This window comes from Trichomycterus rosablanca, chromosome 19 (genome assembly GCF_030014385.1).
Source record: "Trichomycterus rosablanca isolate fTriRos1 chromosome 19, fTriRos1.hap1, whole genome shotgun sequence".
Taxonomy (NCBI): domain Eukaryota; kingdom Metazoa; phylum Chordata; class Actinopteri; order Siluriformes; family Trichomycteridae; genus Trichomycterus; species Trichomycterus rosablanca.
The window spans coordinates 20,533,110-20,547,965 of record NC_086006.1 but is presented as its reverse complement, the minus strand read 5'-3'; the positions used below and the strand labels follow the sequence as shown (position 1 = coordinate 20,547,965).

Sequence of the window (14,856 nt, the reverse complement as noted above, 5' to 3'; positions counted from 1 at the left end):
ACTCTGACAATCAAACCTAAAGCAATTTTCAACCAACCAGTCTTGCTGTTTATAAAGACTACATGTACTACTTATTCAACCATTTATTTGTACTTGAACAGAAAGGCGACACTTTTTTTATACCCGGGCAATTTATGAAGACCACCACTCGACTCGGGTTCGATTCATCACATTACACAAGCAGATCAGCAGCGTCCCACTTTACAGCATGTGCAGGAGCTGTAACGAGCAGCGCTGGCGTCAGGATGATGCCCTCAAATTTAGAATCAGAGTTCAGTAGGCTTGTGTAACAAATTGTAGAAAAGTGGTCTAGTGTCTTCTTAAATATCGTTGTGCAAAATTTAAACATGGATTCATGTTCATTTGGTATTGGTTGTCATTTTTAACAAGGTCTTAATGCTGTCAAACTGTGGCGTGAAGAAATACTGGAACAAAAATTGAATGTAATATGTTTTTGTTTGACAGTATATGAGTATACTGTACCTACAGTAACACTGTCCTACTAAGGCAGAAGGCAGTAAGGCCAGATTCACACATAACATCTATGTGTAACATGAATAATGTTTCCACTTTCATTTATTGAATGCTGATGCATACAGCATTTGTGCTACAAAGTGGTACAGTGTGCTAAACAGTCCATAAGTACTATCTGTACTATTTACTCCAACAGCTGTTAAATATATATAACAATGATTCTTAAGCTTTATGTTGACATAAAGTTGGCCAGACTACATAAATGCATTAACTAACTAACTAATTTAGACATCGAAAAACTATTTGAATCACTATTTGATTTTCAGTTGTGACCCAGTGCAGCAGTCTGGCCACTGGCCTGGTCATGTGCTCTACAGACACAATTGATCATTTATGAGGGTCGGACAACCGAATAAATTATCCTCTCATTGCCGCTGCAAAGGTCACTCCTGCTATCTGGTCAGGGCGCTTAGATAAGTGGTGCTTGAAAGAGTTGAAGGTAAAAGAGGAATAAGACGGCCAGCAGTATTAGGATAGATGGATACAATTAAAGGAACAATGAACCATTAAGACGTCTGAAGACCCAAAAAGAACACAGCATGTTCTGGAGTCGGTAATATGAAATACACCGATCAGCCATAACATTAAAACCACCTCCTTGTTTCTACACCTACTGTCCATTTTATCAGCTCGACCATATAGAAGCACTTTGTAGATCTTCAATTACTGACTGTAGTCCATATGTTTCTCTGCATACTTGTTTAGCCTGCTTTCACCCTGTTCTTAAATGGTCAGGACCCCCACAAGACCACCACAGAGCAGGTATTAATTAGGTGGTGGATCATTCTCAGCACTGCAGTAACAATAACATGGTGGTGGTGTGTTAGTGTGTGTTGTGCTGGTATGAGTGGATCAGACACAGCAGTGCTGCTGGAGTTTTTAAATTCCATGTCCACTCACTGTGGATGTAAAGTCAGAGACGATCGCTCATCTGTTGCTGCTGTTTGAGTTGGTCATCGTCTAGACCTTCATCAGAAGTCACAGGATGCTGCCCACGGGGCGCTGTTGGTTGGATATTCAGTCCAGCAGTGACTGTGAGGTGTTTAAAAACTCCAGCAACACTGCTGTGTCTTATCCACTCATACCAGCACAACACACACTAACACACCACCACCATGTCAGTGTCAATGCAGTGCTGAGAATGATCCACCACCCAAATAATACCTACTCTGTAGTGGTCCTGGGAGAGTCCTAACCATTGAAGAACAGGTAAGTGGAGTATATGGTAAGTGGATTTGATAAAATGGACAGTGAGTGTAGAAACAAGGATTATGGCTGATCAGTATATATATATATTTTTTAATATATGCTATAAAGCAAGTATATAAGACCACTGCAACAGTCTACCTGCTGCCTGGCCATTTGCAGAATAGGTACATAATTATAAAAAAGGGTCAATTGTTGGTTTAAAGTGTGTTTTTTAATCAAATACACAAAACAATCAATATCATTTTGACAACATAACACAGTTACTGCCTTTTGCCTTATTAGTCCGAAATAGACCACCATTGCACCCAATAAAATGAGTGCAGATTCTAAATGCATATCACACAGAAAGCTAGACTGGCATGGTTGCTGGCAGCACTCTGGAATAACAAGGATCCAAGCAGGTTTGTGCCAGCAGCTTCAGTCCGGTGGTTCAGTGCCTATATATGTGAGATAGTGCCTCTACTATGACTCCTCTAATAAAAGATTCAAACATTGCTGTCCAATCTTGTTTTACTGTTTTTCTTCTTTACCTAATTTATTTCTCATAATGTAACTGCAGCCACACTGCGTGTCCCACAGCATGGATGAATCTCCCTGGCACACAGAAATGTAACAAATGGATTGTGCTCAAATGTCACAGCTATCCATTATAGATGAAGCAGAAGCCACCAAAACATCTTCAAATGTTGCCATGGGCCTTTGTAGGACATCAGAAAATTGTTTTCATGTCTTGTTACCTTGCTGCCTAGCTAGTTATTGCTTGAATTTATGACTCTGTAGTCATGTCTGATCTTTAAGGCTAATATTTATAGGACAAATGACCTGGAGCAATGTGTCAATAGCCAAAAATATCAAATTCTTTACTTCTAAATATACAAACCCTATTAGAAACATTTGGACATTTTGTAAAATGCAATTGAAACAAGAATCTGTGATTTGTTTGCTCTCCTAAACCTTAATTTAACTGAAATAGAAAAGATTTCTTATATTTTCACTGACCAAACTTGGGAACTAAAATTACTATTCGTTGCAGTTTTGTGAGTGAATTTTTTGCCCATTCTTGCTTGACACAAGACTTCAGCTGCCAGTCTATGGTTGCCCTTGTCTGATTCTCCTCTTCATGACACGCCAAAAATTTTCAATAGGAGGCTGATTTGGATTTCAGGTGGGCCAGCCAAGGCATGGTATTGTCTTCCTAAAATAACCTAGACATCACCTTGATGGCAGCAAGTCTACAATCCCAGTACAAGCTTACATATGCAAATCACTTATACCATGGGCATTGATGCACCCACGTACCTCAACAGATGTAGTTTGCACAATCGTGATCTTAAAGTTAGATGCTTTTTACTAATTGACAATTATCATACGAAGCTTGGCTCAGGTGGTGAGCCCGGCCCATTTTAGCTTCCAAAGACTTAGTCAAAGCCCTACAATAAACGTACAGACCCAGTTAATTATTTATAACTGATATCCACTATCAGATATTTTAAAACTAGCCATACTCATAATCCCTTGTGGTTGCCATTGCTTAATGACACCCAAGACACATAAAGAGAACACTATATGCCATTACATTGGGCTATAAAATATCATCTGTATGTCAGAATACTTAAACAGCCTCCAGGCCAGATCTAGCCCTTGATTTTTTTTAACTGGCCCTTTGATTGTTTTTTACAAGCTTACTGAATGAATCAAATTAATAGTTCCTACTCATTACACTTGTGTTTGGCTGCATTTACATAAACATGTTTGCACCTGTCAGGCATGAGTTACCTAAAACAAATCAGAAACAACTGAAATGAACCTGTGATGCTTTCTAAATGTAATTAAAAAAATAGAACAAATGCAGATACACCACTGATGGTAGAAAAGCACCTGTTCCCCTTACATTCAAGGTAACTAGTAACTAAATTTAGCACTGTATCAAATCTGTACCACAGTGTATTCATGTGGGCTAAAATTCCGTGCTTGTCTATTTTTCTTGCTCTTTGGCATTGACATATTTAGCAATATTAGCCCTGTCTATGTAAATATGACTAGCAATTAAATGTATAATTGGATCATCTGTCATTACATTTTCCCCTTCATTAGACAGTGACAGCCTGTGTGATCAGTAATTTATGATACATTGTATTGTAAATAGGACTAAACTGTGAATATCACAGTGTTTTGTCTCTGCCACGTGAAGGTGTGTAAATGAGATAATAAAAAGGCCATTTCTATTCATTACCTTGGCAACCGCCTCTGACATTTTGGTACATTTCATATCCTGAGCACAGGACAGATCATGTTGCCACTGGGTTTTGTTATACCTGATCATTTATTAGCACCAACCAGAGTGCTCCTTTATGCTACCTAAGTTATTTGGTGAACTGCTTAAATTGTCAAAATAATATATGCTAAATAATGGTTTTGCTTGTTTTATAAAACCAATTCCCAAAGGAATAAAAAAAGAGTAAAAATGCAGTCATTTATCCAGCAGTCATTTTTATCCAATTTACTGACTGTTGTAAATATACACCAAATCCTAATTTTATTCCTCTAATACATTCCAAAAAATTGGGACATGACTAATGTAAAACTGGTAGATTTGTGCTATGATTACAAACACATTTAGGAACTTTCCCCAGGTAGATAAGTACTAAACGGAACAATTGGGTACAAAAGACGCAGCTGTGAAAAGCTTAGTCATTTATGAGCAAGGATGGCTTGAGGTTCACCCTCAGTTGCATGATTTAAGTTTAGGAACGACGTTTTCCAATGCGAAATTGCAAGAAATTGGTGGTTTTAACCATGTATGGTCTACAGGCTTGGTATACTTGGTAATAAAAATTGGTTGGATGGTTTTTATCTTCATTGCTGAAGCAATTACGACCTGATCTGTTGTCTGGGTTAAGGTGTACAAGTGGTAGTGTTGGATATACGTAGGGTATATAGTCTTATTCTCTAAGCATGGTATATGACTATTTAAGAATTGAATCCTAGACCTACTGGACAAACAGTATTTTGTGGATTATTTGTATATCTTTGTAATGTGTCCAACTAAATACAGGTGAAAAATTATGTGCAAATTATTGTTGTCTGAAAACATGATTGGATTGGCTATTGTAAAAAGGCTTTAAGTGTAAGTGTAGGTAAATAAATGGGTATGTGTGCTTCTCTCCAGTAGTGTTCCTGCCTTGTGCCCAGTGTTACCAGGTGACGCCAGACCCCGACCAGGATAAATCAATAAGAGAAAATTAATTAAAGAATTAATGAATAAATGAATAACTAAAAACAAAACACCATCTCGTACCCAGAAAACAGTGACACGTTGTTTTACATTGTACCCTATGAAGCACTGACATCTAGGGACAGTTCTGAATAGTGCACCCTAATAATAACGTTAAATAGGGTCCTACTAAATTCATGGGGAAATTTGCTTTATAACACGGACCTCGTTTTTCAAAAATCACAGATTTCACTGATTTTTACAGTAAAGTGCCACATTTCACGACATAAATTGAATCACAGACTAAATGGAAGCTACAATACACAGTACAGCCTACCTTAACGGTTGACTGTAAAACTCGTCCATGTTTTGACACCCCAAACCACAACCACCTACCCACCCCCTCCTGCGTCCACAGAGTTGGTTTTCCAAACTCAGCTACCCGAGTAGTGTTTTTAACTGCTTTAGACTTCAACATCTTGGACATTTTGTCTAACCGATTGCTAACTGAATTGCCGTAGGATTGCTAGGACCACCTAAAAGAGCAAATTAACCAGTAAACACTTGAACACTATGAAAATGAAAATGTTAAACACAAACCTTCACAAAAATATTTCTAAATAACACGGTTTTTTTACTCTTAAAGTCAAAAGTTTACATATACTTGTCAGCAGAGATGTTACTAAGACATCATCTTTGGGTGGGCATTTGAATAATTTAGCGTATGTTAACAAGGGCGTAGTTTAATTTTTAGACAGGCCCAAAAGGAATACAATTACAGGATCCAATTTTTAGGGATATGAACCAATTGTACATTAGTGAATATTATTTGAACATGCTTTTTGGTTATCAGGCATCCACAAAATTTGTTTACACTATATGACTAAAAGTATGTGGACAACCCTCCGAAATATTAAGTTCAGTAGTTTCAGCCTCAACCATTCCTAACAGCTGTATACAATCAATTACATAAAATACATTTCAGAAAGACTGTTTCTGAAAGTTTGGTCTGAAAGAACTCTAGTAGCCTGCATGGAGCCCTGATCATAACTCTGGCATGAACTGGAATGGTAAGTGCCAGCCAGGTTTTTTTCTCCAACGTTAACGCCTAACCTTACAAAAGCCTGTTTGACTGACGACACAAATCTCCAAAGACATCCTTTCGAGAAAAAAGTGCAGGATGGTAAAGCTACAGTTGGGGGGTAACTCCATATTAATGCTTTGGAATGGAATGTCCAAAAAGCTAATGGATATGTGTCCAAATACTTTGGACAGTACCACTTGGTATATATTGTAGCTTTTGGTAAAACTGCTGCCATGTTTAGGTGAGCTACTAAAGTCTGTTTTCCTCCTTTCTATTTCTGCCATAGTCATGTGTAGTAATCTCATAATGGAATTCCCTAATAGCATTCTGGATGGCCCTGACAGTTCTAGGGTAAGAGAGCTTATCCCCATGAAATATGCAGTCAGCATATTGGAATAGGTCTCTGTAATGCACAGGCCCATGAATAGAATGCTGCAATATATTGGATCGGTCGGTGTGTGTGTGTGTGTATATACAGTATATACAGGGAGTTCAGTAATTATTCATTGACTTTTTGCACACATTACTGAATTGTGGATTTGATTTTGAATTCATTTAATTGCCATTTTAACCAATCAATCCACACTTAATGTTCCATAATGACGAAGTAAAATCAGGATTTTCGAGTTTTCTCTAAACTATATAAATATGCCCATAAATGATCTGCTGTTGCCACCCCTAATGGGAGCAGCCCAAGGACATCATCATACAAAGCTTTTCCAATACTTCTACAAAGTAAATAACAATTCATAACTCTAAACCTTATTTGCAGAGCTACATTACCATACGAAGATAACTTAACAGCCAAGGACTTCATGGCCGGACTCCACAACGCACACCACTATTGACCACAAAGCTCAGAAAGGGTTGACTGAAATACAACAGAAGGAATTTGGAATGGCCTACAGAGTTCTACTACGAAGTTATATGGAGTGAAGATCCACTGGTTGGAAGGAACTGTTTGGCCAAATGGATCAGTGGTTGGTCTGATGCAGGAAAGGCTTATGACCAGAAGAATAATATCTTTAAAGTCAAACATGGAGGGTCAGCGATGATGTGGGGATGTTTCTCTGCTTCAAGAATTGGCAATCTTACTTGAGTGACTGTAAACCTTCATAATCCTGTGATCCAAAGCACAATTACGATTCAACCAAAGCTTAGTTGGGGACAGTCTTGAAATATCCACAAGTAGTCTTCTCAGTCTCCAGATTTAAATCCTATAGAAAAGCTTTGGCAGGATTTAAAGAGAGCTGTTACAGCAAGAAAGCCATCATACTTAACTGAGCTGGAAGCTTTACACCAAAAAAAATAGGCGAAGATTCCACAACAGTGGTGTCAAAATCTTGTTAAAACTTACTGACAGAGCATATGGACATTTATCTAAAACTATATATATTTTTTTCCATTTAAACCCAAAATGATGTGAACTTAACAAAATAACTTTTATGTATCAATAAATCTTCTTTCTCTGTTTACTGAGACTTCTTGTTGTTTATTTTCATTCAATTCTATACACATCACAATATTACCCTTAAGGTGAGGGAGGCTGAATATTTCTGCAATAATTGCATATGAAAGTGCTCAAGGCTTGTGAACTGTGCCTGCGGGCTTAAAAATTTAATGTAGCATTGCATTGCATTATATTGCATCAACCATGACAGCAAGACAGGTGCTTCTAAAAATTAAGCAGTAGGCAATATGTCACTGCTGCCAGTTAGCTTATATTATCCTAACCTCATGAAGGATAAAATATATATTTAGGGGGAAAAAAACATTCATGTGGACATCCAAATTGTTACCAATGTATAAAGAATTAAGTAAAGTAGTGGTTAGAGCATAGTGCAAAGCATTACTCTACAGTTGTCAGTTTGTACTACAATAAGGAAACATCTGTAAATCACTCTGGAGAAAAATGTCTGTTAAATGCTGTAAATGTACAATGTCGACAAATATATCAGAATAAACACCTGACCATGACCTGTCAGTATCATTAAAAACATTATAAAAGTTTGTGGCTTTTCTAAAAACATGCTGGGACAAAAATATTCATACAACAATCTGAAACTAAACTTGACTTATGCTGAGAGAATGGTCATAAGTAATCTAAGAGCCACCAAAAAAGCTTTAAAACCAATAAAAGCTTTTGGAAAACAGGAGATACTGTCTACAGCAGGGGTGGCCTTAAGCACAGCTAATCTAGAAAGTTTTCATTCATCAGTAGCCAGTTTGTGCCATTTTTTTGCATTTTTCCTTTTGTAACCTTCACTGTTTGTGAAGATGAGTGCACTACCAAGCACAGAGAAACCAAAAATGGATCAATTCCGGCAAAACCACTGCAAAGACGCTGTTTAATACATACATGGAAGAAGCTGATGGACAATATTTAGATCTCATGTTACATACAGAAATTTTAACCCTACAGTCTGACATTCACATGAAGTTAAGGGCCTCTGCTGGACAATTTTGGAAAAATATCCAAACGTAAGAAAATGTGCCACATATTTGACTATTTTTTAATCAACCTACTTGTGTGAATCAGCCTTTTCCCACATGAAAATAATGAAATCTAGATATCGGTCCACACTTACTGATGAACTCTTGGAGGCATCCGCAGCTATTGTCCAGACTACATAAACCTGGCTGACACCATTCCGTGCAAATCATTAGAATAAGGTTAGTGTGATTTTTCAGACGCTTGCCCTGTAATGCTGAATATCAATATAGGAAACTGAAGCACATAAAAAAAAAAGCTTCAAATGTTTTTTAAAAATGATGAGGCAAACCTTTTTAAAAAGTAGATCACAATAACCTGTCAACTTAAATAGTAAATCTTAAGCCACAAAAGTATGGGCAGTCAGTGAGCTTTATATCACCATAACCTTTACTACCTAGGTCTTCTTTAGCTGTCTTTATATGGACACACAGAAGTCACTAACTATAATTACTGACAATAAATAAGGAGGCCATACTATAAAGGTTAAAGATTTTGAAATATTCTTTAACTCCAAATTAATAATACAACTTCATTTTGGACAAAATAGTGAGTTTCAGTCATTCATTCCCCATAAAGAACAGTTAAAAATCTCATGACTGTCATGATGTCCTTTACAACCTTTACAAGTGTATGTAAAATTCATTTGTACTTGGTTAAATGTATTCCAAAACCATAAGCTTTAAAACAGCATGTGCTGCTTCCACTATTCTAAAAAGGATTTGCATAAGATTTTAGTAATGACTGCATGAATCAACTTTTATTCACAACAGCCACTTCCAGGCTGTTACTGGTTTACTACTCATTTGAGCAGGTGGTATTGTACTGCTATCTGTCAAACCCAGGTTCATCCATAAAACTGCCATGAAATGAGATTAAATGCTACAAAGAATGTTGTTTTACTAAACCGGAGCACCAGTTAGCTTTCAGACAAAACAGTTCCTGTACATCAAGAGACAGACACACACCTAATGAGTGTTTTAAAGGAAGTGATATATTTTTATAGTGATATCATTTGACCGGGTAATCTCTAGCAGGGCAGAATTTGTCAGTCTAAAAGAAAAAGTAACTAGTCTATAAAGACTGAGAGGTAGTATGCTTAATTTCATGTCCCTTTTGGAAGTGGGTGTGCCTAAGGTCACTAATTAGGAGTAAGATTTTTGTGCCTTTGAAGGATAGCCATTAAGACATGCAATTGTTTGCTTCATCTTCCCAATATTATTATTCCCACCATACTGTTCTAGGAATAACATGACCTAAATAATACTATGAACTACATACAGCTTCTCTTGATCTCCGACTGATCTAATTAAACTGGACATGTTATGAATAATCCTTGTGGTCATGTGATTCAAAACCCTCTGTCCTTGTACCAGATCCAAAGCCAGTAAGGGATAATCACTACATGGTTACAGTAACGCTTTAGTAAATTATTTTCAAAACGCTGAAAAACACTAAATACTCACATTTAGATCTTGGCTGCTGCAAAGTGGCACTTATATTGCCTAGCTTTTAAGATCAAACCTAGAATGGGCATACAGAACTTTTTGCTCGAGCAAGGTCAAATATGAGTGTTAACATTTTGGGTTGAGAGCTGAAGTTGTTTTCAAAAGTCACTTGAGTGATGGGTCAGCGGCTCAGTGAAGAGACAGACGATAGAGAGATCGATGTTGCTGAACTACAAGAGTGGTATAAAAAATTTGTGGTGGAGTGCCCAAGTGGAACCCTCTTCAAGCATGAATTCAAGAGCTTCTTTGGTGTAACCGACAATCAAGAGGCTGCAGACTACATAGAGAACATGTTTAGGGCTTTCGATAAAAATGGGGTAAGTAATGGAATTTAACTTCACGCAGACACTTTGAAGCTGCAGAACACTTGTTTTATTAAAAAAGAATAATAAAAGGATAGGGCTGTTCTTGGAAGTCCAAGATATTAATTTATAGTCAAAACTGTTGGCCTGTGACATTGTAACTTAGACTCTAACATCACATGTCATCACAGATCGATGACCAAATCATAGGTGTTACTTTACCATTAAATAAACATGTAACGACATACCACTTGCAACAATTAGATTTATATTCACCATACAACAGCTGTGCATATAGAATTTCATAACACAACCTCTGCAACTATTTTAAAAGAGAAATACATGTTAAGCACAGTAACCTAAAAAAAATCTAAAAAAAATAATAATATTGGCTTGGACAAAAATTTTAACAACCTTCAATTTTCTCACTTTAAATGCAGATGCAATTGAAAAGGAATTGTCAGCTGATTACACCTCTAGAGTATAATTAATTTTCTAACACTCAAAAGCCTCGGGCTTCTCTAATCAGCTAAGTGATGATCCAAAAATTATAGCTATTTGATCCCTACAAAGTAGAGAGTGGCTATAAGCACTTCCATCACACTGTTTTTACTATATACTTTTGTATTACTGTATGTAAATCACATAATGGGAATTATGCAAATCAAGACAAGATCTGGAAGACCAAGGAACCATTTTCTTCTCTTTTATAGGACAACACCATTGATTTTCTGGAATATGTTGCAGCTTTGAACTTGGTTTTGCGAGGCAAGCTGGAGCACAAACTGAAATGGACTTTTAAAATGTATGATAAGGATGGAAGTGGCTGCATTGACAAAACAGAGCTGAAAGAAATTGTGGAGGTAATCACATCATAGTCCTGCCTACTAAATATTTATTGCTGGGATTATAGCGTTACTGTGCAGTTTAGGAGGATAAATATGCAAAAAAATATAATAGGCTGAACTGTAAAAATGTGAAACTGACAAATTATTATTCATGCCTCAACCCTAGTTATGTGAGAGAAACACTGGCATTTTAAAATAAAAGTACTGCATGGTGAAGGATGCTTATTTAACCTTCTAGCCTGCAGAGCCCATTAACTGGTAACTGCAGAGCTGGTGAACATTTTTATGATATAATAGAAGATTATATATATCTAGTGTAGGGACTTTTAGGTGTACTATCCAATATAAATTAGACAAATACCAGCCTACCATGCCCTGTGGCTTGTATACAGAGCAGGTCTGAGTTAACCAGGACAAATATTGTCCAAATGACTTTGAAAGTTGTTACATGGTTCATCACCATGCTGGAATTAGTGTTTTTTTTTTTTATTGTGATAATAAAGGGATGCACAAAGTCTGGAATTAGTTCTTTTATACTTTTATAACCTGTTGCATTTAAACCATGCCCCATTTAAATAAAATATCTTAGCATCTTTACACCATCCACATAAACTGCTGAGTCACATTGGATCCATAGATTTATGCTGTGTATGCCAAATTCTGACCCTGACATTTGTATGTTATTAGAACAGGTAATGTTTTTCCAAGTCTCCTCAACTCCAGTTGATGGAATAAAATTGTGTTATCTTTAGTTCAGTTCCCGAAACTTGTAGAATCAATGCCAAGACCCACAGAAGTCTAGTGGCTTTTGTCAGTCCAATACCTTATACTTTTGTTTGTTTATTTGGTTTTTTTAACGCCTTGTTTACTCTGTTGAGTTATTTCAAGGCAGAACCGGTTATTTAGGGCTTAAAAAAAAACCTCAAGTTTGTATTTGTAAGAAAGTTTATGATCAATACAGGATTACAGTGTTATGTGTGTTTCTCATGGACTCCTTCAGTTTGTAATATCTGACCTGATTTTGTAGTCAATTTACCGAATGAAAAAGGCATGCCATGGAGAGCTGGATGAGGAGTGTAACCTGCTTACCCCAGACCAGGTGGTAGACCGGATATTTGAGCTAGTGGATGAGAATGGAGATGGTAAGCTCACGAATCTTCAAAACAATCTCAACAAAAACTATGCAATAACAATCTAAACTAAGGATGTCATACTCTCTGATTATCTGTCCTTGCTGTTTAGAAAGTGAGTGACTGTAAGCTTGTTCCCACTTCCTATAGGAGAGCTTTCTTTGGATGAATTTGTTGATGGTGCACGGCGTGACAAGTGGGTCATGAAGATGCTTCAGATGGATGTTAACCCAGGAGAATGGATTAATGAGCAGCGAAGGAGAAGCGCCAACTTCTGAAGCACCGGCAATTTCTCCAGAATGATGACACCACCCAAACTGGTCATAGGTTGTTATTTATCAAATGCTCTGTTTGCTCTGCAGATAAAAGACTGTGCAGTAGTGCAAAATGCAACCATAAGCATTTTAATGCTACAGAAGCATGCACAAAAAGTATTTTCTTTTTCCCCAAACAGTTTGTTTATATGTCATTCTTTATAAGCAACATATTTATCATGTTATGATTCTGTTCCTCTACACAAGGGTAATATTATACATTCTACTTCATTTCATTCAACTAAAAATGATTGAATAAAATCTTCATATTGTGGTAAGTTTAAAAATAATTTTTTGACACAATGAATTTTGTGTTTGTATATATTTGAATATGTACTTGAATAAAAACATTATTTGTGTATTAGTAATATAATTTATGGATGAGTAGTTATGACAAGGTTAAATGTGTATATTTTTAAGTCAAATTATAGGGCCAAAAACTGGCAGAGTAATAATGATTACCACCATTACATATGGTCACTATTCTGTGCTTATGTGAATAGGGCTAGTTTGACTATGTCCAGTAAAATTCCACAGAATAGTGGACTTTTGGCAAGGAAAAAAAGAAATCCCATACTGTCACCAAGGAAAAATTAAAACCATCTACTGTCTGTAAATGTGAAACTGTCCACAGCTGAGCAACTTTTGCATCAGCTCCTGCTTTTCTTTCTCCACTTGATCAGCAATTAACTTCTGGATCTTTCTTGCATGACAGCCCTTATAGCCTGTAAAACTTAAAATTGTAGATAGAGTCTGACCATCAAAAGTTCAATCAGATTAGCCATTTAATATTGGCACAGAGAAGTAATCTTCTATGTTTAATTAATAACAAGGAATTACGAGGACAAGCAACAAGTTTAATTGCATTAAAGATCTTTCCAAGTTGCTATATGTACAAATTTATTTACGCAATAAAATTTTCTTTTCACTGGATTTAGTTTCTTGTTTTTGCAAGGTGTCAGTTAACAAAAACAACATTAAAAGTATGGTATAGCACAAAGCAATATAATATTATTTTAGTAATTAGGCATTTTTTTTATTTGAGTTAACATACAGTATAAGCATATAAACATAATTCATAATATTCCTTACTTTAATGAAACTTAACAATAAAACATCGCAGAACTACTGATCAAAAAGCTATGCTGAATTCGTGATTATCTCTACAGGGGTCTTCTAAGGCCCTATTCCATTACACTTACACCATATGGTATGGTTTATTTTTTAAAGTTTAAAATATGTGATCCCACATTTAGTAGTTGTTACCATTAACTGACCAAATGCAATCATCACAGAATTGCCAGTGGAGTGGAGGCAAGTGCAGTATTTAAAACCCAGTTGATTGCAGTAGATCTTATTAAACCAGTGCCATGAAAAAATGAAATGAATTAAACATGGCTGGTAAAAATGTAAGCAAAACTGAAGTCTTACTGTTACTGCTACTGGAAAATGGAAAAAGACATTTGGATCACACTTCTGAAGTTATAGTCTGTTACTTTAAACATAATGTGTAATACCTGAACTGTATTTATAAATAAAACCCACTGGACACTGGCATCATTTTTAAATTAAAATTCAATTACAGCTTAGAATGTCTGGAGTTTGAAGACTGAAGTGTACTTCACATGTTCCCTTCATGAATAAGTGGTTTGTAGGGCCCTTTAAAGTGAACGTTTTTCCTCACTGCAGATTGGAAAGACCCAGCTAACGACTGGATATGGAAAATCACTTCGGATTAGAACGCAGCCATTTTCATTAAAGCATAAAGCCAGCAATACTAAATATCTTACACACCCACCTTGGTAATGAACCCAGTGCACTTCAAAACAGAACTAAAGGAGAACAAATTGAACTTTCTGAGACATGAAAAACAATGTGTGAAAGATAAATAACATATAATTAAACATGTTTACCTTTTCCAAGCATGAATGTGCACAGTGTAGCTTGAGGAAGGGAAATAATGTGTTTACTGCTACTTTTAAACGTCTGAAGAGGAGATGTATGTGTGGACGGTTAACAAAAAAGAGCGACAAGAGTTTATTTTTCTTTTAATTCCGGTGAAAAGCAACGACGTCGTAGTGACATGACATGAAACTACATTAACGTTCCTTTACTTTGCAATTTCTGCCTTCAGCCTCTCAACAAAGTCGCGTTGCGTCAAGTACTTCAGCCATACAGAGTCATTTGTAGACTGTGTGCACTATTTGAAGGAGACTTCCATT

At 36.4% G+C, this 14,856-nt stretch overlaps 1 protein-coding gene across 1 annotated transcript; it reads left to right on the top strand.

Annotated features, from left to right (window-relative positions):
• The first annotated feature begins 10,156 nt into the window (after nt 1–10,156).
• guca1b (guanylate cyclase activator 1B) lies at nt 10,157–12,598 on the top strand. Its single transcript, XM_063015463.1, has 4 exons — nt 10,157–10,357; nt 11,056–11,205; nt 12,218–12,332; nt 12,471–12,598. Exons 1-4 carry the CDS (start codon nt 10,157–10,159, stop codon nt 12,596–12,598), a joined length of 594 nt encoding a protein of 197 aa, XP_062871533.1.
• Nucleotides 12,599–14,856: the final 2,258 nt, after the last annotated feature.

Bases quoted from the DNA above. Each gene is read 5' to 3' on its own strand.
- guca1b (XM_063015463.1), top strand. From the start codon at position 10,157: ATGGGTCAGCGGCTCAGTGAAGAGACAGACGATAGAGAGATCGATGTT. The intron at 11,206-12,217 runs GTAATCACATCA...CTGATTTTGTAG, and splicing joins AGCTGAAAGAAATTGTGGAG to TCAATTTACCGAATGAAAAA. The intron at 12,333-12,470 runs GTAAGCTCACGA...CACTTCCTATAG, and splicing joins AGTGGATGAGAATGGAGATG to GAGAGCTTTCTTTGGATGAA.